The sequence below is a fragment of the Centropristis striata genome, chromosome 16, assembly GCF_030273125.1.
Source record: "Centropristis striata isolate RG_2023a ecotype Rhode Island chromosome 16, C.striata_1.0, whole genome shotgun sequence".
Lineage (NCBI taxonomy): Eukaryota > Metazoa > Chordata > Actinopteri > Perciformes > Serranidae > Centropristis > Centropristis striata.
This window is the reverse complement of record NC_081532.1, coordinates 23,232,828-23,257,813: the sequence shown is the minus strand read 5'-3', so window position 1 is coordinate 23,257,813 and position 24,986 is coordinate 23,232,828. Positions and strand designations below refer to the sequence as shown.

Genomic DNA, 24,986 nt, shown 5'->3' with positions numbered 1-24,986 from the left:
GCAGAACCAGTTTAAACACACACTGAGGCTGAAGATCAGTCTAACTCTTAAACAGGACGATGACGGTTTCTTATGTTTGTTTCTTCAACATGGAGCTGCAGAGCAGGTTTAGCGGAGGTTTCCTGAGGGAAAAAGGCTGTTTTTCTTTATACATCGTTCACCGTAGAAAGATGCTGTAAAACTATTATCAGAGTCTGAACTTCCCCACGGTCCCTGAACCTTTATCAGTTATAAAGTGACCAAAACTTGTCTTAAAATGTTCATATTTCTGTCAGAAAATAATTAATCTTTTTTTCTGATTTCTGTCGTTATAATTGAGTTATTCTGCACAAAGACATGTTGGAGACAATTGTCAACATCTTTATCAAATGTTTTATATTTGCTTGTTTCTTTAAATAAACTAAAATACATCTTGTTGTAATAAGTAAGTGTGATCACATGATGAGAGGTCAGAGGTCAACTGAGAGGAATGCAGGAATGTGAGCAGGCGTCCAATCAGCCGAGGGAGTGGGCGGAGCCCAGCACTCTGTTTACCATAGAAGTATATGCATGAAAGAGTGAAGTGGGTCAGTGGAGCGGAGCGTCATGAGACTCCACACACACACACACACACACACACACACACACAGTAAATCAACTGTCCTACAAAATACTGCAGTACTAGTTATAAAGACCGCAGTGTTGATCATAAATACTGCGGTACTGATTATAAATACTGCAGTAGTGTTTTATCAAACACTGATAATAATGTTTCTATAAATATATATTTAATGTAAATAAGGGATTTTTAAAATGACCGTCATTTAAAATACAAAATCAATTAGTTTCATCATATATCATGATATTATATAAAGATGTAAAACTGGAAAAATTGATAAATACCGGAAGGAGCAGAGCGGTGATCTCTCTCTCTCTCTCTCTCTCTCTCTCTCTCTCTCTCTCTCTCTCTCTCTCTCTCTCTCTCTCTCTCTCTCTCTGTCTGTCTCCATCTGTCTCTCTCGCTGCATTCAGAGTGGGTCGGTGGTCTCTGGTACAAACTGTCCATGAACACATCATGGTACACACACACTGCGGCAGAGTGTGTGTGTGTGTGTGTGTGTGTGTGTGTGTGTGTGTGTGTGTGTGTGTGTGTGTGTGTGTGTGTGTGTGTGTGTGTGTGTGTGTGTGTAAAATCAACACAATCAGAACGACTCAAGCAAAAGAACACAGAATGACAGATCAGAAGAACAGAATTTATATATCAACTCTTTTCCAAGTGTCCTGAATGTAGTAAAAACAGTGTCCTCCACATATTGAAGTACTGTCATGTCCTGTCCACTCTGCTCTGCTGTGTAAACAGATTTTCCGTGAATATTTGTCACGTGACCGTTGGTTTCAGCAGAATCAATCATGTCTTCACAGTGTCTCTGAGGAGCGTGTGTGTTGAAGAGGAAGAATATAATTGGTCACTGACTCTCTCTCTCTCTCTCTCTCTCTCTCTCTCACACACACACAGCAACACAGGGATTATACTTTGTGTGTGTGTCAGATCTGTGATTCAGTGGAACACAAACAGCTGATTAAAGAGACATGTTGCTAAATGTACAGACATCTGTCTGTTAGCTTATAGCTTATCTTAGCATAAAACCTGTAAACGGAGAGAACAGTTAGCTGAGCTCAGGGGCCCGTTGCACAAAACTAGGATAAGGGATTAAGCCGGGATATCTTGGTTACCCACTGTCATTATTTAAACGTTTGTGATCATTCATTTCAATAATTTTGGATAAATGATTATTTTAGATGATGTTGCAATTTACAGTTTCCCATAGACTATAAGGCTATAAATAAAATGACGGAATATTAGGGCCACAGAGAGAGAAAAAATTTAGACTTTGAGAATAAAGCCATAAATTTACGAGAAAAAAGTCATAATATTCTTACTTGTTTTAGAGGAGGACAATTATTAAAATGAGGGCCGTGGAGCATTTTGTGGAATTGTACTTCAATATAGGTTTCACAAACAAGGAGATACTTCATCTTTTGGCACATCTGCATCACAATGTCATAAGTATCAGGACTTTAAAAAGAATATGCAAGAAAATACATCTTTTCCGCAGAAAGAACCAGTCTCATAAAGTTATGACTTTTTTCTTCTTCCTCACTATCGCCTTAATAATCTGTCATATAAAATACACACACACACCAAAGTGTAACTTTATGTTCCTTTATTGAATAAGGATCAATCAAAACAGGTAAACCATCAGCTCCTTTCTAAACTGAAGACACACAGTGACTCTACAAGATACAAAGCACAGAATCAAAGCATATAATACAACACAAGGATAAATACACATTCAAAGGTCTGTATATAATACACCCCGCATGTCTGCACACTGAAATAAATGCAGGACAAATCCATACACATCGAATGAACGGGCAAATGATGCAGTAGCCTCCCTGCAAGCTTGTATACACACAGTATACAGCACAATCATCATAAGAGGCCAATTCAGTTTAAATAAAAAAACAAAACAAATTCCTCTGCCACTGCAGGACATATTTAACTTAAATTTAAAGCATGCATATTAACTAAAATAATTAAACACATATTGGTCCCTCACCATCCGACCCCTGTCGTCATCAGGGAAGATTGCAGGATTGTCCCAGTCCATGGCTGGTGGCACTCTGGGGGCCTCTCCTTCCTCAGGCAGGCCACATTGTGGAGGACAGTGAAGACACTGAAAGCGTGCCTTCAGGAGGCCAAAGGTCATTTCAACTCTGGGCGTGGTCCTGGCATGGGCATGGTTGTAGGCCTGCTGTGCGTCCTGGGGGTCTGTGAATGGTTTTAGGAAACCTATAACACAAAGTAATGAGTATCCTACTATGACTGGTAACAATTGTCCTGTAATTTGTAGATTTTCTCACCTGCAATCCTATAGAACTCCTCTTTGATGTCAGAGTCTTCTGTGGCCAGGGAAGGAGATGAAGACACGTACACACTAAATATAAGAAAAGAGAAACTTTATTTATCCCAAAAGGAAATTGAATGAAGTCAGTGAGCAAGCGACCGTGGGTTGAAAGGCACTATACAAATTAAAGTTATTACTATCATTAGCTCATCTATTTATCAAAGAATAATACAGTCAGATGGATTTATATTTACACAATTTCACTCTATATTTACACAATTTCACACTATCTGCAGTGAATTTCAATTAAAAATTCAACTGATTCATAATTAGAGTACAACTGCGTATTTGGAGATGTGAATTAACTATCTGGATTGTAATTGTGATGTTTCAGCGGAGCGGTGAGTGTGTAGTTGTGCACTACTTACGCATTCAGGCGATCAGCAATACTTTGCCACGCATTTTCTCTTTGCTTTATCACTGTGGCGGTGTTCAAATCAAATCAAATCAATTTTATTTATATAGCCCAAAATCACAAATCACAGATTTGCCTCAAAGGGCTTCACAGACTGTACATGGTACGACACCCTCTGTCCTTAGACCCTCACATCGGCCAGGGAAAAACTCCTTTAAAAAACCCTTTTAGCAGGGGAAAAAGAAGAAGAAACCTCAGGGAGAGCGACAGAGGAGGGATCCATCTCCCAGGACGGACAGACGTGCAATAGATGTCGTTGTACAGGGCAGGTCAACAGAGTAGAGTAGAGTAGATAGAGGTTGGGGGGGGGGGCAATAGAGAGAGAGGGAGAGAGAGAGAGAGAGGAGCAGGAGTTCTTGGGGGGGGGGGGGGGGCACAGCAGCAGGTGATGATGCACCACCATTGGCCAGTAGTGATGGTGAGTGTAGAGTGGACCAGGAGAGGAACATTCCCATCTGGGGCCGAACCAGATCCACAGCAGTGAGACCAGCAGGAGTGATGGAGCAGGACCACAGCTCCACACCCTGTGAAGAGAGAGCAGAGAAAAGTGCGAGTATTCTGGGAAAATAAAAGCTTGTGTCATGTATTATTGGGACAGAGAGAAAGAGGGCCCCGTTGTATCGTGTCCCCCGACACATTGGGCCTATAGCGGCATAACTAGGGGCTGGTCCAAGGCAGGCCTCGGCCAGCCCTAACTATAGGCTTTGTCAAAGAGGAAAGTTTTAAGTTTACTCTTGAATAAAGAGAGGGTGTCTGCCTCCCGAACTGAGACTAGGAGATGATTCCACAAGAGAGGAGCTTGATAACTGAAGGCTCTGGCTCCCAATCTAGTTTTAAGGACTTTAGGAACCACAAGTAACATAGAATTTTGGGAGCGTACTGCTCTAGTAGGGTAATATGGCATTATGAGGTCTTTAAGATATGATGGTGCCTGACCATTTAGAGCTTTGTAAGTAAGAAGAAGGATTTTGAACTCAATTCTGGATTTTACAGGGAGCCAGTGCAGCGAAGCTAGAACAGGAGAAATATGATCTCTTTTCTTGGTTCTTGTTAGTACACGAGCCGCAGCATTTTGGACTAACTGAAGAGTTTTAAGGGATTTATTGGAGCAGCCTGACAGTAAGGAATTACAGTAATCTAACCTTGAAGTAACAAAAGCATGAACTAATTTTTCTGCATCCTTTTGAGACAGGATGTGTCTAATTTTTGTAATATTACGGAGGTGAAAAAATGCAGTCCTTGAAATTTGTTTTATAGGTTTATAGGTGTTGCCTTTCTTTTTAATTTTAATTATGTGTTTCACCTCCTCGTATGCCTACATCAGGATTTCTCCCTCCGACGGTGAAAAGTAAGCCGCTCTACTTGCCATGGTGAATCAGTGAATCTGTGGTTGGTGGCGGGGGCTATTCGATCCAGGGTTGGTTTCGCCTGGCTTGATGAATCCGTGTCTGCTCATCCTGGCTTGGTCTTTGTGCAACCAACTAAGCCTGGACGCTCTTGTTTTGGATTCATTGAGCCCAGCTCAGTCACTTATCCTGGATGTCTTAATCCTACTTTTGTGCAACGGGCCCCAGGTCCTAACAGTGTGTGTGTGTGTGTGTGTGTGCAGGTGTGTGATCGTCCTGTTGAATCCTCGGAAGAACAAGCAGCATCACATCTTCAACAGCTCCAGGTAAAACTTAAGCCAATCAGCTCTCACTTCCTGTTTGTGTCTCTGTCTGGAATGTGCTGCTTAAAGTTTATTATTATTAGGGACCGAGCACTGAAAGTGCAAGGACCCTATTGTAATTGGTCCGTTTCTTCTTATTATTTTTAGGGGGAATAAATCGCTTATTTGAGGCCTTTATCATATTCCAAAACTCACCATTTTTGGACTATACGTCTGGTATTCGCGGGAATGGACCTTGCAAAATGACTCACTAGCGCCCCCTCAAAATTTTAGAAACAGCCTCACAATATAGGTTTTTTTTCACGTAGACACACGAAAGTTGGTACATATGTGTATCATGGGAAGACGCACCAAAAAGCCTCAAGAACCCATACCCGCTATTTATCTTGTTTCATGCCCTTCTCTTTTGAAAATAAAAATAATTGATCGCAAAAAAAAAGAACCCATACCCGCAAACGTACAGGAAGTCTGCCATCTTGGATTGAATATCACACTTGTCATCGTTTTTGGCCATTTCCAGGTCACATACTTTTACGAACTCCTCCTACAGATTTAACCCGATTTACTTCAAACTTGGTCAGTAGCCTCATAAGGCCTTTGGGATCAAAACTTATCCAAATCTTTACCGACTGTCATGTGGGCGTGGCATGGCAGCAAAATATGGCGTCTCGCCATAATACATGAGGTTGTTATAACTTTTTCATTCTTTGTCCCATCTGGTCCAAACTTATCATGCTTCATCAGAGTCCAACCCTTAACACTTCTACATAACAATATTTCATAAAGCCCCGCCCCTTATGCTTTATCCACGCCCCTTTCATAAAATGACCACTTTGCATACTTTACATAACTTCTCCAACAGATTTAATCCCATTGACTTCAAACTTGGTCAGTACCATCACAAGGCTTTGGGAAACGCAACTTATCAAGACCTTTACTGACCATCACAATCTGTGGGCGTGGCATGGCGGCAAAATATGGCGTCTCCCCATCTAACACCAGACTGGATAACTTGACCATACATTGTCCAATCTGTCCCAAATTTCTCACACGTGCTGAGGATCCAGCCCGGAACACAGCCACATGTCAATATTGACACACAGTCATAGCGCCCCCCGCTGGCAACAGGAAGTCACATGTTTTATGCCTAGCCCGAGCAGTAGGTTCCACGTAGAGTCATGCCCATACCCTAAAACGTACAGGAAGTCGGCCACTTTCAATCAAAGATGGTGTTTCCTGCAGTTTTTGGCCATTTCCACGTCGCATACTTTAACAAACTCCTCCTACAAATTTAACTATGTTGGCGTGGCATGGCGGCAAAATATGCCATCTCGCCACAAAACACAACATCTTTATAACTTCTCCATACTTCAAATCTGTCCCAAATTTCACACACGTGATTAGGGTCCAGCCCGGAACACACCCACGTATCAATATTGACACACAGTCATAGCCCCCCCTGCTGGCAACAGCAAGTAACATGTTTTACACCTACCCCGAGCAGAGTAGTAGGAGACACGCAATTTGGTACGCATAGGGACTGAGCCCACAGCACCGCACCCGACGTGGCCTCCCCCGATGGCTCCACTCTGCTCGGTCCCGTTCAGTCCTGCTTGCAGGCCTAGTTATTATTATTATTCATACACCAATTAAATGTCTAAATTCTGGGTATTTTATTTATAATTTATTTTATATAGAAATAATTAATTGTTTTATTTAACCCATTTAGGTCTAAAACGCATGGAAAAAATGCCTTGAATACCTATGGGCGATTTTGAAAGAACCCCCTAAAACCTGAAGTTTTTCTGGAAATTCAACAGAAGATTTTTCAGCCTCTGTAGTAGAAATTAAATTCAAAAAGTATTTGAGAGCTTCTACCTGTGGTGTTCATGAGAAGTTGAGTTTATTTGTCCAAACCTTCAATAAAGTTTTTTTTTAAATCAACAAACTCAGCAAATAGGGAAAAAAAGGGCCTTTTCGCCTTTTATTGAACAGGAGAGTTGAAAGAGACAGGAAATGACAGTGAGAACTACAGCCTCAACACATTGGGCAGGTGCTCTGCCAACTGAGCAGCACTATTTTCAATCAAAAATGTAAAAATAAAGTGTCAGTACAATCATTTTTTTAAGTGTCAGTGCAGCATTATTTTCAATAAAAATGTAAAGCATAAAGTGCACTAGTATGACTGTAAGCTACTGTTTACAGTTGTATGTGATGATGCCTGAATAAAAATACTATGCATAATATACTATCTATATTGAAATTACATTGGACTGTAAACTACTGTTTATACCTGTATGTGATGATGACTGAATAAAATCCTATGCATAATACTAATACATGTAGTAGTTTAACTATATCTATTTCTTCCAATAGTCATATCATGTTTGCATCTTGCTAATCAAGATGCAAACATGATATGACTATTGGAAGAAATAGATATAGTTCTCATTAGCCTACTGTCATAAAAAATAATAAAAATACATTTGATCTACTGTATATTGCACTTTTCAGGGTACTCAACGACAAATAAAGTAATATAAGACATAAACAGTCATGATTTCTTATATCATCATCACAATCAATTAGTATTATTATTGTTATTATCTCCAGATGGCCACAAATCTGTCTGTTCTTCGGTGAAAATATGTTGTCTAAAAACATATTCCTCATCCATAAATCCCGGTCGATTGGTTCTGAGGGTTCAAAGTCCGGATCAGCAATAAAATCGCTGGTGCTGTTTTCATCAAGATCGCTTCCGTCACTTACTTCTGAGCTCCCTCCACTATAGTCGTCTTCCGCCATTGATTTCAAAGTTCTGGAAAAGTCCAATGTTGCATTGCGACACTCCTGCATGTACTCTGATGCATTTCATTGGCCAAGAGACCGAAAATAGGTGGAAAAAACTACAAATATTACAAAACGACGTATCCGCTTTCCCGGTCTTAATGGTAGAATAACGCAACAGCACTCCTGGTTTTAATGGTAGAAATGCGTTAATGCTTTCCAGGCTTAAATGGGTTAAGTTTAATATTAAATAATTTTCTCATTTTTAAAGATGTAAATAGTTTAAACTTTAAAGTTTCTGTGTCATCGAACACTTATTATTGTATCAGTCCTAATCAACTACAACCCCATGAGTGATAGTAGCAGTTTAACTTGTGACCACCAGGTGGAGCTGCTGATCTGACAGCCAATCACAAGAGTTTTTGTGTCTTTTCTGCAGGAAGGCCATCACCACGCTGGCGTTCTCTCCAGACGGGAAATATGTCGTCACAGGAGAGGTGAGTCTGCTGAGGAGGTGATCAAGGACCAGGTCAAGGACCAGGATCAGTTGGTTCAGGATCAGCAGTGGTGTATAAAACTGTATCGTCAGCAAATAAGTTCAGTTTGTTTACGAGGTAAATAAAAGAGGACCGAGAGCAGAACCCTGTGGGACGCCGACAATGAACTTCACTTTATTCAGAATCACAAAAACTATTGTAATAAGTTCATCAGTTAATATTTGTTTACATGTATTTATTATTACAGCTGTGGGCTGTATTTATGATTAAAATAATAAACAAACACCAGTTCATAAACAAACACTAATATCAGTGGCGAACCGTGAGCACTACAGCTGGGCCTTCAGTAGTCCAACCGGCTCCTGTTTTTGCATTTTTCATGTTTTAAAACTAATAAACACAACGTCTTGCAATCCCCGCTTGTTGCAACTTTAGAAAATATAATCATGTGGGGAAAAAGACTTACAAACATGGACCAAAACGGCTCCATAATATGCACAAAATTCCAAAAGAAATAAAAAAATTAACTAAACAGCATGAAGTGTTCATAATTGCTGTTTTACGCATGCCTCTATATAACCAATTAATGAGCTAGCTAACTGGGCTTCCATGGGGACGGACGATTCTGATTGGATAACATGTTTCAGGACAGTAACCCTTTCATTGCTGATGTGAACTTGACGGTAAACTTAACTTTAGATCATAGATGAGAGAAAATGTATTAAATGTATTGTATCAAATTAAATCTTTCTAAAAGATATACATATATTATTTAATACTCATATTTTTTGGTTTAGAATTTTTAAGGCCTTCTCTGAAGGCGTAGAAAGCCCTGAAGGTTCCCTTCTGACTAATATAAATATTATATAAATAATAAATGCACCTTGAAAATACCTGGAAGATTCTTGAACTTGAGTTTGGAAAAGCTGAAGCTGATGGTTAATTGATTTAAAGTTATTAGCAGGTAACTTTTCTTTGGTAATCATTCAGCTCTTGCTGAAATCTGATTGAATATTATTTTCATAAATGTGTTCAGAGTGGCCACATGCCGGCGGTTCGAGTCTGGGATGCGTCAGAGCGTCTGCAGGTTGCCGAGCTGCAGGAACATAAATACGGCGTGGCCTGCGTGGCGTTTTCACCTAACGGGAAATACATCGTCAGCGTGGGCTACCAGCACGACATGATGGTCAACGTCTGGAACTGGAAGGTCAGCGAGGCCACACGTTTATTAAACTTTTTATTGCTGAAGTTTTGTCCAAATTTTTTGGGATGATTTCAGTGTTATTTTGAAACCAGATTTAATCTGCTGATGTTTGTGTTGTTTGTTTGTCCCTCTGTCAGAAAAATGTGGTGGTTGCAGCCAATAAGGTGTCCAGCAAAGTGACCGCTGTGTCCTTCTCAGACGACAGCTCCTACTTTGTGACTGCTGGAAACCGCCATGTCAAGTTCTGGTACCTGGACCACGCCAAGACCTCCAAGGTGCTCGTGCTGATCAGCTGTTGTGACCGATACCTGTTCGTTGTTGCTGTTCGCTGACCTCTCGCCTCTCTGCAGGTGAACGCTACTGTCCCTCTGCTGGGGCGTTCGGGGCTGCTGGGAGAGCTCAGGAACAATTTCTTCAGTGATGTGGCTTGTGGACGGGGCCGCCAGGCCGCCTCCACCTTCTGCATCACGTCCTCCGGTCTGCTGTGCGAGTTCAACGACCGCCGGCTCCTCGACAAGTGGGTGGAGCTACGGGTGAGTCAGAGCGACACAAGAACATCTCCACGCACTTTCCATAAGAATCAGTCTGCTGTTAATCTGTTTCAGTTTCCTCTGCGTACAGTAAATAAATATAATAACTGTAACACATGTGTCTCTTCTCACCTGGCTGGAGTGATGTCACAGGTGTACTAAGGTACCCTGTGACATCACTGCAGGTGTGATTTCAGGTGTCTGACCCGAGCCGACGAGAAACACTTTAAATCTTTCTGTCTTTAACACTCGTTGCTCTCTCCTCTTCTCTCTCTTCTCCTCGTCCTCCTGCTCCTCCTCCTCCTCTCTCCGCTTCTCTCTCCTCCTCCTCCTCCTCCTCCTCCTCCTCCTCCTCTCTCCTCTTCTCTCTCATCTCTCTCCTCCTCCTCCTCCACTTCTCTCTGCTCTTCTCTCTCCACTTCTCTCTCCTCCTCCTCTCTCTTCTCTCTCCTCTCTTCTCCTCCTCCTCTCTCTCTCCTCCTGTCTCGCCTCCTCACTCTCCTCCTCCTCCTCCTCCTCCTTGCTCTCCTCCTCCTCTTGTGCTTCAGAGAGTCGACTCTGCGTCTGTAAGTCAGCCAGACTCAGTCGGTTCAGCCTGTGACTCAAAGGGTTTTTCCACTGGAGGTGGTTCCTGGCTGGTGCTGAATTGCGAACAGTTCTTTGGTTTTCCATCGCCAAAGAGCCAGCTCCCGGCTGGGAAAACTGGTTCCACAGAAAAACGCTACATCAGGGGCTGGCGGCGGGGCTCTAACAAACTCTGTGCAGTTGAGAGAGACCAACTGAAACCTGTATCATTCATTTATTTGATTTCTTTAACATCAATGTGATTGATACGGGCGAGCTAACGGGCTAACACTAACCGGCGATCGCTAGTGTGCTAACGTTAGCTCACAACAAAGTCCACCATTAACATGTTAGTTCAGTGTTAATTAGAATGTTTTGGGTCCACAGTGATGAAGATGAACAGCAGATGTTGTAGAGACATGTAGTCTGCTGGTCATATATTATATTTTATTATATTTAGGGCCGGGACTTTAACGCATTAACTAAGATTAATTAATTACACAAAAATCTACGCGTTAAAACAATTGACGCATTTTAATCAACTGGCGTTCATGAGTTCAGACATCAACAAACCACAGTGAACATGAACGAAGAAACTGACGAGACCGCTTTGGTTGGCCCTGTGGATGATGGACATTTTGTTACAAAAAACGAACAATTGGAAGCGTCGTTAAGAGCATGGTTGTGTGCAAGCAATGCAACAAGGAATTCACATATCACCGCAGCACATCGAGCCTCAAGTATCACCTCAATGCAAAACATATAGCAGCTAGCGGCTAGTGTGGTAGCTAGCGTGGATTGTGTTTTACTTAAAAAACCAAAGTATTATAGTTTACAGAAGGTCTACCTACCTATAGGCTACCTGAATTTCTGAAATGTACTATATTTCTAAATATGCTATTGCTACACTTAATGGCAAAAATTGCACTGGTCTGTTGGACTTGAACAAAAATAAACAATATTTTTGTTGCTTAAGGTTATGTTTTCAGTCATTACTTAATGGTTTACTAAAAATCCATGTGAAAAAAATAACTTCTCACTGTTCTCAGGTCAAATATTTATATGCGATAAAAATGCGATTCTATTATATTATTGTACTGGCTGAGTAGACTGAGACATAAACAGATGTTAGCAGTGACATGGTGACGAGGCTCTCTGGGGAAATCAAACAGGTTCAGAGTTGGTTCACAAACTGAAGCAACTGAGAACCAGAACCAGCACCGGCTCCGAAACTGTTTTGGTAGAAAAGGGGTATCAGTAACTCACCTGCTCAGGTTAAACTCACCTGCTCAGGTTGAACTCACCTGGTCAGGACAGTTAGTTATTAGTTGAAGTTGAGCTCGATGTTGTCATAATTTGTTGATGATCAGTAAATAATTTGGATTGTTAAAAAAACTAAATTCTCTTTAACCTCACTGGCTGAACTGACTGATTCAGACACGCCCACTTCCTCCTCTCACTCCATCGGTTGGTTTCACAAAACATCATTCATAACCACTCCACCTGATTGGCTGAGGGATCCTCCACACTCACAGAGGTCCCTGAACGCATCACTCACCTCCACCGACATCAAGCATCCGCAGCTCCGACACAATCAGCACAATCGTCTTCACCTGATTCATCCGCCGCTGAAAATAGTCCCAACAAACATCTTCACCTCCATAGTGTCGTCATCACTCAGCACAGTGTTTGATCCTGACTCTCCTGTCTGTCTCTCTGTCTGTCTCTCTGTCTGTCCTCAGGCATCTCAGGCCACCTGCCTGTCCGTCACAGACGAGTTGATCTTCTGTGGTTGTTCTGATGGGACGGTTCGAGCCTTCAGCCCCGTCAACCTGCACTTCCTGTGCACTCTACCTCGCCCACATTGCCTGGGGGCTGACATCGCCAGCATGGTGGACGCCAGGTACCACACACACACACACACACACACACACACCTTACAGGTGTAACGGAATGGAAACAGAGCAGCGTGTGATTATGTCAGACAGTCAACTGACTCGTGGACTCTCTCCGTGTTTCAGTCAGCTGTTCTCCGGCCGGCCCAAGGCTCGATACCCGGACACGGTGGCGGTGACCTACGACCCCGCCAGCCGCTGGCTGTCCTGCGTCTACAACGACCACAGCGTTTACGTTTGGGACGTCCGGGACCTGCGAGACCCCCGCAGGGCTGGGAAGCTGTACTCCGCCCTCTACCACTCGGCCTGCGTCTGGAGCCTGGAGGTCAGCACAAATTCAACCAAACCAAAGCTTTTTGTTCCAGCAGTTGAACCTTACCATGTCCTGAGACTCTCATAGGAGTCTATGGAAGCTGTGGTAGAGACTCTCTAACCAACCAACAAACTGACTGATGAATTCTTTGTCTTGTTGAAAACACCTCCTCCTGCAGGTGTACCCAGAGGGAGGAGGAGGAGAAGGAGGAGGAGGAGAGGTGCATCTCCCCCCCGGCTCCTTCCTGTCCTGCTCCTCAGATAACACCATCCGACTGTGGAACACCGACGCCCACAAACTGCTCAGCAGGAACATCCTGAGTCACGTAGGACCTTTATATATCACCTTTCTACCTGTATCACCTGCTCACCTTTCCACCTGTATCACCTGCTCACCTGTATCACCTGTATCAGCTGCTTAACTTTTCACCTGTATCACCTGCTCATCTGATCACCTGCTCACCTTTCTACCTGTATCACCTGCTCACCTTTCCCCCTGTATCACCTGCTCACCTTTTCACCTGTATCACCTGCTCACCTTTTCACCTGTATCACCTGGTCACCTTTTCACCTGTATCACCTGGTCACCTTTCACCTGGTCACCTTTTCACCTGTATCACCTGTTCACCTGTATCACCTTTTCCTCTTTCCACGGACCTTACACCCTGTGACACCTTACCCCTCAGGACCTGCAGAAGGTGATTTACATGGACGACAGCGTGTGTGGCCTCCTGGACCCGGAGAGCGCCACCGTCACCAGCGGAAACGGGGAGAAGGCGGGGCCAGAGGGGCCGCAGACTGACCAGAGCAGGGTGGGCATTAGGACCCTGAGGGTCAGTCCTGATGGGCAGCACCTGGCCTCTGGAGACCGCATGGGAGTCCTCAGGTGAGGGGGGGACCAGGTAGAGAATATCAAGACCCATGAAGTCTACACACACTCATATTGTGTGTGTGTGTGTGTGTGTGTGTGTGTGTGTAGGATCCATGACCTGGACAGCATGGAGGAGATCATGAATGTTCAGGCTCACGACTCAGAGATTCTGTGCCTCGAGTTCTCCAAACCAGATACAGGTCAGACTCTCTGCTACAGCTTGGAAATATCGAAATGTATATGTATAATATTTAATGCTGTATATAACAACACAATATTACTTATTCAACAATAAAAAAAAACAAAATATGAATTCAAAAACTATAACAAACACAAACGAACAATAAACAGACGATGAGTCAGGCCTGCAGGTCAGAGTGCTGCCAGTTTCTCCCACGCTGCATGGCGGCCGCGGGCCAGGCGCCCTCGCCGCGACCTCTGATGGGGCTTCAGTTGTGGCTTCAGTAACATCACATGTGCGTCAGCCAATCAGAGATCAACTGATTCTCTCCTGACTGTCGACCAATAGGAATGCTGCTGTGGCTTCAGGGTCAACAGGTCATATTTCGGTTTGTACTATTATTATGAACATTATTATTATTATTATTATATGGAATAATCAGGATGACTTTAATTACATCTGGGTACAGTAAAAGTGTATTTAATATAATATAGGTAATACATTTTTTATTTACATAAAATAAAACAATTTACAGTTTGAAAGAGCGGTCTGATGAATCAATGTTACACACACACACACGCGCGCGCACAAACACACACACACACACACACACACACACACACACACAGACACACACAAACAAACACACACAGACACACACACACACACACACACACACACACAAACAAACAAACAAACAAACAAACAAACAAACAAACAAACAAACACACACACACACACACACACACAAACAAACAAACAAACAAACAAACAAACAAACAAACAAACAAACAAACACACACACACACAAATAAACACACACACACACACACACACACACACACACACACACACACAAACAAACAAACAGACACACAAACAAACACACACAGACAGACAGACAGACACACAGTTAATGGTCAACAGTAGAAGCAGTGAACTCAACAGTAAGACGCATTCTGTCGACAAGGAAACAACACACACAAAGGAACGCTGATCGTAAATACAAACACACACACACACACACACACACACACACAGTTTTACAGCAGTGACAACTTCCTGTTGCTCACTGCCGTAAACTTTTTCTATATACTCAAAATAACCATTTCTCTCAAATATTGTTAACAAATCTGTCTAAATCTGTGATAGTGAGCTGAGATATTCCATCCCACCTCACAGGTGTGGCATATCAAGATGCTGATTAGACAGCATGATTATTGCACAGGTTTAGGCTGGCTACAATAAAAGGCCATTCTAAAATGTGCAGTTTTGCTTTATTGGGGGGGCTCTGGGGGGTCAGCAGTCAGTATCTGGTGTGACCACCATTGGCCTCTAGTAGTTCACATAGAGTTGATCAGGTTGTTGATTGTGGCCTGTGGAATGTTGGTCCACTCATCTCCAATGGCTGTGCCAAGTTGCTGGATATTGGCAGGAACTGGAACACAATGTCGTATACGTCGATCCAGAGCACCCCAAACATGCTCAATGGGTGACATGTTTGTGAGTATGCTGGCCATGCAAGAACTGAGATGTTTTCAGCCTTCAGGGATTGTGTACAGATCCTTGCAACATGGGGCCGTGATATATCACACTGCAATATGAGGTGATGGTCTTGGATGAGATCGTTTGACCACTCAAGTCTGTGACGATGAACTGCAGACAGGAAGGACGACTGGAGATTAGCTCCCTGAGACGGTTTCTGACAGTCTGTCTGTCTCTCTCTCTGTCTGTCTCTCTGTCTGTCTCTCTCCGTCTGTCCGTCCCCCTGTCTGTCTCTCTGCCTACCTGCCTGTCTGTCTCTCAGGTCTCCAGTTATTAGCCACAGCCAGCAGGGACCGTCTGATCCACATCCTGGATGCGGGCAGAGACTACAGTCTGGTTCAGACTCTGGACGAACACTCGTCCTCCATCACCGCCGTCCGATTCGCGGGTGAGTTCCCCTGACCTGTGACCTCTGACATGTGACCCTGACCTGTTTGTCCTCTCTGACATCATCTTCTCCTTCCTGTCAGCCAATGAGGGTAAAGTGAGGATGATCAGCTGTGGAGCCGACAAGAGTGTTTACTTCCGCACCGCCCAGCAGGTGAGACCACCTGAGTGATGTCACAGATATGACAGATGATGTTTCATCAGGAGACCAAGAACATTTACTCAAGTCCTCCTCCTTCTCCTCCTCTCTCTCCTCTCTCCTCCTCCTCCCCCTTCTCTCCTCAGGTGGAGGAGGTGCTGTCATTCTCACGGACTCACCATGTTGTGAGGAAGACAACTCTCTATGATATGGACGTGGAGCCGACAAGGAAGTACGCAGCGGTTGGCTGTCAGGACCGCAGCATTAGGTACCTCACCTGTCTGTCTCTCTCTCTGCAGGAGGAGGATTAACCTCAGTGTTCTCATCTTCTTCTTCTTCTTTTTCTTCTTCTTCTTCTTCTTCTCTCGTGTTTTCTTTTCTTTACGTTTGTTTTATATAAATAATAATAATAAGCATCAAACTTTACGCTGCTGCTGATCTTTGATTTATTCCTGTTTTTAACATCAAGTTTAGTTAGTACGACGACACACTGAACAGCTGCTCAAACACAAACAAACAAACAATACAAATAAAATCTGTAACATTTATGAACAAGTTTCCTTTTTTTTAAACCTCAAAATGGTGAAGATCATCTCTGTTCCTTCTCCTGCTCCTCCTCTCTGCGCCTCCTCCCCTCTGCTTCTCCTTTCTGTTCCTCCTCCTCTCTGCTCCTCCACTCTGCTACTCCATTCTGCTCCTCCTCTCTGCCCCTTCTGATCCTCCTCCTCTGTGTTCCTCCTCCTCTCTGCTCCTCCTGCTCCTCCTCTCTGCCCCTTCTGATCCTCCTCTCTGCTCCTCCTCCTGCTACTCCTCTCTGCAGGATCTTTAACATCAGTAATGGTAAACAGAAGAAGATGTATAAAGGCTCTCAGGGTGAAGACGGGACGCTCATCAAGGTATTTACACTCCGTCAGCATCACACTGCTGCTGCATGTTGTCTGCAGGTCTGAGCTGACTTCTCCTCCTCTTGCTCCTCCTCCTCTTGCACCTCCTCCTGCTCCTCCTCCTCAGGTGCAGATCGACCCTTCGGGTCTCTACATCGCCACCTCCTGTTCAGATAAGAACATCAGTATCTTTGACTTCTACTCTGGAGAGTGTGTGGCCACGATGTTTGGACACTCCGGTCAGTAAAACACAATGTTTATATTTATTTATTTATCCATAAATATAGATGTGGACGACATACTATACTATGACTTTTATTATGAAATTCAAACAACATACTATACTATGACTTTTATTATGAAATTCAAACAACATACTATACTATGACTTTTATTATGAAATACAAACAACATACTATACTATGACTTTTATTATGAAATACAAACAACATACTATACTATGACTTTTATTATGAAATAAAAACAACATACTATACTATGGCTTTTTGTTATTTGGACGACATACAGTAATAAAGGAAATGGGGAATATTCAATACTTGCAGTGTCTCTGTCTCACCTGTCTCTCTGTCTGTCTCACTTGTCTCCCTGTCTGCCTGTGTGTCTGTCTCACCTGTGACTCTGTCTGCCTGTCTGTCTCCCAGAGATAGTAACAGGTTTGAAGTTCAGCAGTGACTGCAGACACCTGATCACAGTGTCTGGAGACAGGTACATCTCACCTCTCTGAATTCACATTAATTGTTCAGCTAAATATTTAAAAATTATCCTTTATTTTTAAATATTATGGCTTATTTTGAGTGTGTGTGTGTGTGCGTGTGTGTGTGTGTGTGTGTGTGCAGCTGCATCTTTGTGTGGCGGCTCAGTCCAGAGTTGACCATCAGGATGCGACAGCGACTCGCTGACCTTCAACCTCCCAGCAGCACTCAGACCTCCCAGAATGCACCTCAGCAGAAAGTGGTGAAGCTCAGGTAAATGTTGCTGTGTAACTCTGATAAATACGCTGGGATGCATTCTGTCACAAATTCTGGCCATTCATGGAATCTATGAAAAGTGAGATAAAGATGGAGCCATGTGTGTTTGCTGTCTGTGTGTGTGTGTGTGTGTCTGTGTGTGTGTGTGTGTGGTGCGTGTGTGTGTGTGTGTTCGGTGTGTGTTGCAGCAGGGAGGCTCCGTCTCCTCGTGTTGTCACAATGTCATCTGACAGTGATAAGGAGGAGGAGGAGGAGGAGGAGGAGGAGGAGCGTGGCGGTCTGTATGATGTCACAGCTGGATGCTTGGAGGAGGAGACAGGTCCGTTTCCATGGTTAAACCAAATGAAGAATGACAATCATTACTAAATAAACGAGGAAACAAACTAAAAAAATTGACATGACAGAACAGAATATAATGTTTATTTAATTTAAACTTACGTTTAGTTGCAACAAAATGAATTAAATCAACTAAACTGCAACAAGCCAATAATCAATGAAAACCAAAAAAATACAAAGCACTCAGACCTTTTACTTCAGTACTAAAAGTATTTTTACAGCATAAAACTAAAACTTAAACTTTTAATCATGCAGAAAGGCTGCTATCCTTATATTACTCTGTTTTTATCACTCATGAACTCGTGTGACAGTATTTTAATATTTAATATATTGTTCTAGCTCTTCATCATAGTGGATCTGAGACTGTTTGTGTGTTAAAAGAAGTACAAAGTAAAAGTACAAATGTGTCAAGAATTAAAGTACTTTAGAAAACCACCTGGTTTGTGTTCATAGATCAATAAATAATCAAACCAAATTGTTTCTTGCAGACGTGTGTGATGAGCAGTTTGACTCTGAGCACTACAGAGATGCCACGGTCAGTGGACTCTTTGTCTCTTCATATGTTTCCTGTCTTACGTGTAAAAAGTTTCTGCTGAACAAAGCTTTTATGAAGTGTTTTTAGTTTTATTTCTTCTCAGAAGTTCAGATGTATCTGCAGGAGTCACAGAAAGAAAACTATTTTAAGTTACTAATTTGTTCTCTTGAATTATTGTTAAAACAGCACATGAAGGTTTAAACATGTTGCCGTTAAAACAATGTTAAAACATGTACAGGGCTGCTTCTTTCTGACCCTCAGGAGGCGTTGGGGGGTCGACTCCCTCGCCGGCGTTGGTCCAGGAGGACAGGCAGCGATGGTGTCCTGATGGTGAAGTCCATGTTGGACCTGAGGCTGCTGGACTCGTACCGGCCTGACGGACAGGTGGAGCAGGAGGTCCGAACCAAAGTCCATTCAGAAAACATCTTATTTAGTGATTAACGCTGCGGTGACCTGACCTTTTTGTCTGGCGCTTCCAGGTGAAGACATGCCCCCCAGATGTAAATGCCTCTCCCTGCAGCCTGAGGGGGAGGGGCCCAGCAGTTGAGGCGGAGCTTCACAGGACCAATCAGGAGCTGGGGAGCTCCATCAGTCTGCAGGTCACCGCTGCATGGGTGAGAGCTTCAGTCACATGACAGGAAGTTGTTTATAAAGGCTCATATGTTCTGACTTTCTGAAGAAGGCCATGAAATACGGTAGAAAGCCTCGTAGGTGAACCTGAAGTTCACATGTAATCACAATTGTTACTACCTCGGCTCAGATTGGTCAGGCTTAAGATGTCTCTGTCTGTCCAGATGGAAGACACTGATGCGAGGACCAATCAGAGGCCTGACTTCATCCAGCTGTCCAATCAGAGCCCAGACAGGGAGGATCCTGTGCTGTTTCCCGACCAATGGGAGGACAGAGTTAGCCTGGCGGGAAGGTATGACCGTCAGCACAGAGCTGGACTCTGTTGTTACCCCAGTCCCCTAAGACCTCATAACCCTGGCCAATCTGACTCTGCCCCCTCCTGTCAGTGAGTTCCAGGTGAAGGAGGCATGTCCTGCTGCAGGTGGACGTCAGGACAAACCCAGTCCAGACAGCGGCTGCTCTCTGGGGTTCAACTCCAGACTGTCCAGTCCAGGAAGACCTGCAGGTGACGGTGAGACACAGACAGACAGACAGACAGACAGACAGACAGACAGACAGACAGACAGACAGACAGATAACTGGTCTTCTGTCTTAGACACAGAGCCTTTCAGTTTGGATGGAAACCTGTCTGAGCTGGAGATGGAGGAGGATGAAGAGGAGAGGGCAGGAGGGGGAGAAGGGGGACAGGTCCGGGCCTCTCAGTTCGTCCCTCAGACTCCAGACCAGGAAGCGTTCCTGAAGGAGCACTTTGTCACGTTGGCGGACCTCTCAGGCTCAGGTACTACATGAGACGCAGAGAGACGAGGTCAGCGCCTCAGTCGGAAGATTAATAACTTCATGTGTTGATTATTGAATATAGCCCCAAAGTCACAACTTGTGTCCAATGTTGGACTTGTCTGAGACTTTTGTTGTCTGTCTTGGTCTCAAGATTTCACAGATAATTTCAGTTGTGTCTTGGATCTTTCTCAGGAGGACTCTATGGTTCTGGTGTTCCAGGGTCTTCTAGGTCAAATTACACCTGGAAGAATAAAACATGTAAACTTTGTGTTGACAGGAAGTCCGAGCAAAGCGTCTCACAGCTCCAGTGAGAGTCTCAGCATCTCCTCCAGGTTCCTCTCCCAGAACTCAACCGGAAGGTAAAAATCACTTTCTGACCCAGAACAGTTCTGAACTATAAGCTGGGACTAGCAAATCTTCTGGTTCTGGTTCTTGTCTGTGTGTGTTGTATCTTCCTGTTTTTCCTCCTCAGTCGGACTGTTGCTCCACTCCCCTCTCGGACCAACGGCGTAGGAGGGGAGGCGAAGGCCCCTCCTCTGGTCTCAGAAGTCCGACCTCTGATGGAGGAGAACCAGAATCGGACCCAGGACAGGAGGGTGTCATGGAACCAGGACCAAACCCAGAAACAGAACCAGAACCAAACCTTGTCACTCCACAACCAGGCACAGTCCCAGAATAGGACCAACCAGGACCAAACACACCCTCTGCAGATCCAGAACCTGTTCCAGCAGGGTGCTGATCAGTTCCAGGTCCAGAACCAGTTCCAATACGGTGCTTATCAGCTCCAAGTCCAGAACCAGTTCCAGCACGGTGCAGAAAAACTTGAGGTCCAGAACCCATTCCAGCAGGGTGCAGATCAGCTCCAGAGCCAGACAGGGGAGGAGCCCTCCTTGGCCCAGCAGCCTCCCCGGCCCTCCCCACTGAAGAAGAAGGTCCAAACCACCATGGAGTCCAGGAGGAACCTAGGCCCGACAGCCCGAGCTGCCGCCTCTCACCTGAACTCCTCCTCCGGACTTCGGAAGGCTCAGTCAGTCCAGAACCTGCTGACCGACACAGGTGAGACTCAGACAGGTGAGAGGACCCTGTTAGGTCTGGTACGTGTCCTGAAGGATGTAAATCAAACCTTTTCTCTCTCTGTGTCTGTCAGGTGACTCCCCGCTCTCCCCCCTCCCCCCTCAGCAGCCCCTCGCCCTGCAGCGTCCCACCACTCTCCCCTCGTCCCCGAGACGCCCCCCCTCCACGGCTCCTCCCCCCCAGAGACCGAGCCCCGCCTCCCCCCATCATGAGATGACTCCGTCTGCCGTCTCCACCACAAGGAAGTCCGCCACCTTCACGGCGGCAGCAGCGGCGTCCCGCTCCTACATGAGCCCGACCGCCAGCTCCATGGCTAAGATGTCCCGCTCCATCTCCGTGGGCGACGGCCTCAACATCCCAGAGTCCAGCGAGGACCCTGCGGCGGCGGCACCGGTTGCCTCCCCCTCTCAGGTCAAAGAAGCTCCGCCTCCTCTTGTCGCTGTGATGCCCTCCGTCGCAGCTGTAGCCACGCCCCCTCATCCCACCGTTGCCCCTGTTGTCGTCAGCTCCTCCTCGTCTCTGGGCAACCATGGTAACCAGGCGCCACCACCCCCCCGTGGGCTGCAGGCCCGGGTCCCCGGCAGCAGCAGACCTCTCCCGGACAAGCCCTCCCTCGCCTCCCTCGCCTCCTCCTCAAGGCCTCTTCCTGTCTCTGTCTCCCCCCTGATGCTCCCCCGGCAGGAGGAGGGGCCTCAGACTGCTGCAGGTGGCAGCGGTGGCAGCATGGAGCAAAGTGACAACGCAGGTTTGGACTCTCATCCACCTCCTCATCCCCTCATCCTTTCATCTCTACGTCAAGGCGTGTCGCTCTGGCTCCGCCCCTCTCCTCTCTCCTCCTTTTGCTCCGTGCCGATGGGTGAGACGCGGTCTTCTTCTTTCTTCCTCTTCTTTTCTTCTTCACTCCCTCCATCAGATCAGGAACACTTTAGAATAAAATGTGAACTCGTCCGTTTGAATCGTCAGTTTTCATAAGATAAAATATAATTTTTTTAGAAATGTTTCAGTACAGCAGCAAAAATAGAAAGAAGCAGGAATAAAGTAACAATAAATAGTAAATTCAAAAAATGAATATATATAGCAAATAATACAAACTGTTTTTCTTCCTTCAGCATCCTGATGGTTAAACTGTTACCTGCTGCTCTTTCTCTCTGAGCAGATCAGCCAATCAGTGTGGAGAGCTGCAGAGCTCTGACCAGTGAGCTGCAGAGCTGCTTCAAGAGAGCGACACACCTGTACAGGAAGGTGAGTCCTGCACCGATTTTATATTTTTATTTCTTAGATATGAACTCTGAGGAGATGAATCAGTGTGTCTGATTGTTTCTGTTTCCTGAAGAAATGAAGATAAGAACGCTAACCTCGACACCAGCCACGCCGTCATGTGTTTAAATATTATTTGTGACTTATACTGCCAGAGATTATGTTTTAAAATATTTTCACATTCTCTAAATTATTTAAAACTTAATGCATGAAATAAACTTAACAAAAAGTTGAAAAATCGCAAAAAGTTTTTCAGTTAGCTCAGACTGCAGGAGGCACGTTAACCTCCACGCCACAACTCCTCGCCAATCAGCTGCTGCTGCTTAGACTCAGCTGTGACATCAGCAGTCTGTTGCTCACCTCTCTCTCTCTCTCTCTCCCTCCCTGTCTCTCCTCCTCTCTCCATCTCTCTCCCCCCCTCTCTCTCCTCCAGGTGAGTGGCTCCTCTCACGATGACTCGGCCCCCGACCAGCGTCAGATGGTGGCCGTCCTATCAGAGGCGTTCCTGGCCATGAGGGCGGAGCTGGACAGTCTGCCACTTGCAGGGGAGGGGGGGCTGGGCGGCGTGGGGGATGTGAAGACGGCGGCGCTCCTGGAGGAGTACTCCCTGCTCCTGCTGCAGGCTGTTCAACGCCGCGCCAACAGCGCAGCAGACTGACCTGCTCCTCCTCTCTTCTCCTCCCTTTCCACTCTCTCCTCCTCTCTCCCTCCTCTCCTCCTCTCTCTCCTCCTCTCTCCTTCCTGCTCCTCCTCCTCTCTTAGTCTTCCTCCTCCTTCATCTTCTTTCCTACTTTACTTTCTTGTCTACCTCCTCCTGTTTTTCCTAATTTTACTGTTTTCTATCTTCTCTCGCTCATGCTGCTCCTCCTCCTGTTCCTCCTCCTCACAGATGAAGGATCTGAAGCCATCTTGATTTCTTCTGGACTTTAATCATTTTTATTGTTATGTTTGAATCTCTCTGGTCTTAAACAAACTACGTTATTTTGTAGAAACTGAAGTTTTTATCGAGTTGTTTTTTAAAGATGTTTTCTTCCTTCATTCCGGTCGTTTGGATTCTTGATTCTTGATGTTAGACTGTAGAGATTTTTTAAAGGAGCAAACAGCAATACAAGTCACTGTTTGAACAAACTTTATTGTTCTTTAATTTGATGTAAATGTTTTATTTTCCTGAGTTCACTTGAAACTGAAACAAGTGAAAGATTTGAGTTTGTATTTATTGTCTTGAACTGTCCAACGACTGAGCAGCGAGTCACTCCAGCAGACGGACGCCGCAGCGCTCTGACATCATCACTGTGTCAGAGGAAGTACTTTTTTTATAATAAGAAACACTTTGGGCTCAACAGTTTGTTGTTACACTGACTTTCTCACTAACACTTCTGTTGGAAATGTTTTAATGTTTTTTGTCAAAATTGAATAAAACTTTGAGACTTATGAAGGTTATTAATATTAATTAGCTTTGATGATGTGAAATTGACTGTCCGGAGGGGGGATGTCCCGTCAGAGTGGGGACGGTGTCGTCAGAGGGGGGGTGTCCCGTCAGAGGGGGGAAGGTCCGGTCAGAGGGGGGATGTTATAATTGAATTTATGACAGTTTTTTTTTATTTTTAGTTGAGGTGTGAATACTTTATTGTAATTTAAAAGGAAACGTTAGTTTTCTGTAGTTCTGAACTTATAAGGTTTTTATTTTTCGTGCTGATCTCTAATTTCTAACACTGTTCCATCACCTTTCTAACATTGTTCTAACACTGTTCCATCACTCTTCCGTCACTGTTCTAACATTGTTCTAACACTGTTCCATCGCTGTTCCGTCACTGTTCTAACATTGTTCTAACACTGTTCCATCACTGTTCCGTCACTGTTCTAACATTGTTCTAACACTGTTCCATCACTGTTCCGTCACTGTTCTAACATTGTTCTAACACTGTTCCATCACTGTTCCGTCACTGTTCTAACATTGTTCTAACACTGTTCTAACACAGTTCCGTCACTGTTCTAACATTGTTCTAACACTGTTCTATCACTGTTCTGTCACTGTTCTAACATTGTTCTAACACTGTTCCGTCACTTTTCCGTCACTGTTCTAACATTGTTCTATCACTGTTCCCTCACTGTTCCTCACTGTTCCATCACTGTTCCATCACTGTTCTAACATTGTTCCATCACTGTTCTAACATTGTTCTGTCACTGTAAGTGTTTGGGGTTGGGTCAGGGTCTGTTCTCGATGACACCCCTGATTTGTCCGTCATCTGGGCAGTTGATAGGGAGCTAAAGGCAAGGCACTGGGTGGCGCTCATTTAACTAATACTCCTCGATCCGCACTCCTTTTCAAACCAGGAATTATTATTTTAAATATTTATGGGTAGAATAATTCTTATATGTTAAGGGTTAGGTTGTTAATTAATCATTAATAATTTATGTAAAGCATAGAGAGACGTATGCAGGGTTAGAATCGGGGCTAAGTTAAGAATGATCTGGTGAGGGTGTTTGAGTTATCTTCACGACGACTCCTGCATTGGTTGGGGCTGATTTTACCCAGTTTCCAAGCTTAGGGTTCATATAT

At 44.5% G+C, this 24,986-nt stretch overlaps 1 protein-coding gene across 3 annotated transcripts in view; it reads left to right on the top strand.

Moving 5' to 3' along the window:
- mapkbp1 (mitogen-activated protein kinase binding protein 1) overlaps nt 1–23,857 on the top strand; it is a 31,493-nt gene extending 7,636 nt beyond the window's left edge. The window contains exons 3-32 of one of the 3 annotated variants that reach the window (XM_059353082.1): nt 4,973–5,035; nt 8,259–8,316; nt 9,353–9,523; nt 9,658–9,795; nt 9,871–10,053; nt 10,599–10,616; nt 12,357–12,517; nt 12,636–12,834; nt 13,001–13,147; nt 13,508–13,707; nt 13,801–13,892; nt 15,681–15,806; nt 15,889–15,959; nt 16,091–16,212; nt 16,765–16,840; nt 16,956–17,067; nt 17,491–17,554; nt 17,686–17,814; nt 18,006–18,136; nt 18,642–18,688; nt 18,950–19,084; nt 19,168–19,302; nt 19,483–19,610; nt 19,705–19,829; nt 19,914–20,096; nt 20,373–20,454; nt 20,568–21,151; nt 21,243–22,025; nt 22,326–22,411; nt 22,860–23,857. In XM_059353082.1, coding sequence (XP_059209065.1) covers nt 4,973–5,035; nt 8,259–8,316; nt 9,353–9,523; nt 9,658–9,795; nt 9,871–10,053; nt 10,599–10,616; nt 12,357–12,517; nt 12,636–12,834; nt 13,001–13,147; nt 13,508–13,707; nt 13,801–13,892; nt 15,681–15,806; nt 15,889–15,959; nt 16,091–16,212; nt 16,765–16,840; nt 16,956–17,067; nt 17,491–17,554; nt 17,686–17,814; nt 18,006–18,136; nt 18,642–18,688; nt 18,950–19,084; nt 19,168–19,302; nt 19,483–19,610; nt 19,705–19,829; nt 19,914–20,096; nt 20,373–20,454; nt 20,568–21,151; nt 21,243–22,025; nt 22,326–22,411; nt 22,860–23,084 — 4,774 coding nt within the window. In that variant the 3' untranslated portion in view covers nt 23,085–23,857. The remainder of the gene's footprint in view (nt 1–4,972; nt 5,036–8,258; nt 8,317–9,352; nt 9,524–9,657; nt 9,796–9,870; nt 10,054–10,598; nt 10,617–12,356; nt 12,518–12,635; nt 12,835–13,000; nt 13,148–13,507; nt 13,708–13,800; nt 13,893–15,680; nt 15,807–15,888; nt 15,960–16,090; nt 16,213–16,764; nt 16,841–16,955; nt 17,068–17,490; nt 17,555–17,685; nt 17,815–18,005; nt 18,137–18,641; nt 18,689–18,949; nt 19,085–19,167; nt 19,303–19,482; nt 19,611–19,704; nt 19,830–19,913; nt 20,097–20,372; nt 20,455–20,567; nt 21,152–21,242; nt 22,026–22,325; nt 22,412–22,859) is intronic. The other 2 variants (XM_059353084.1, XM_059353083.1) reach the window with 2 other exon arrangements.
- The last annotated feature ends 1,129 nt before the right edge of the window (nt 23,858–24,986 follow it).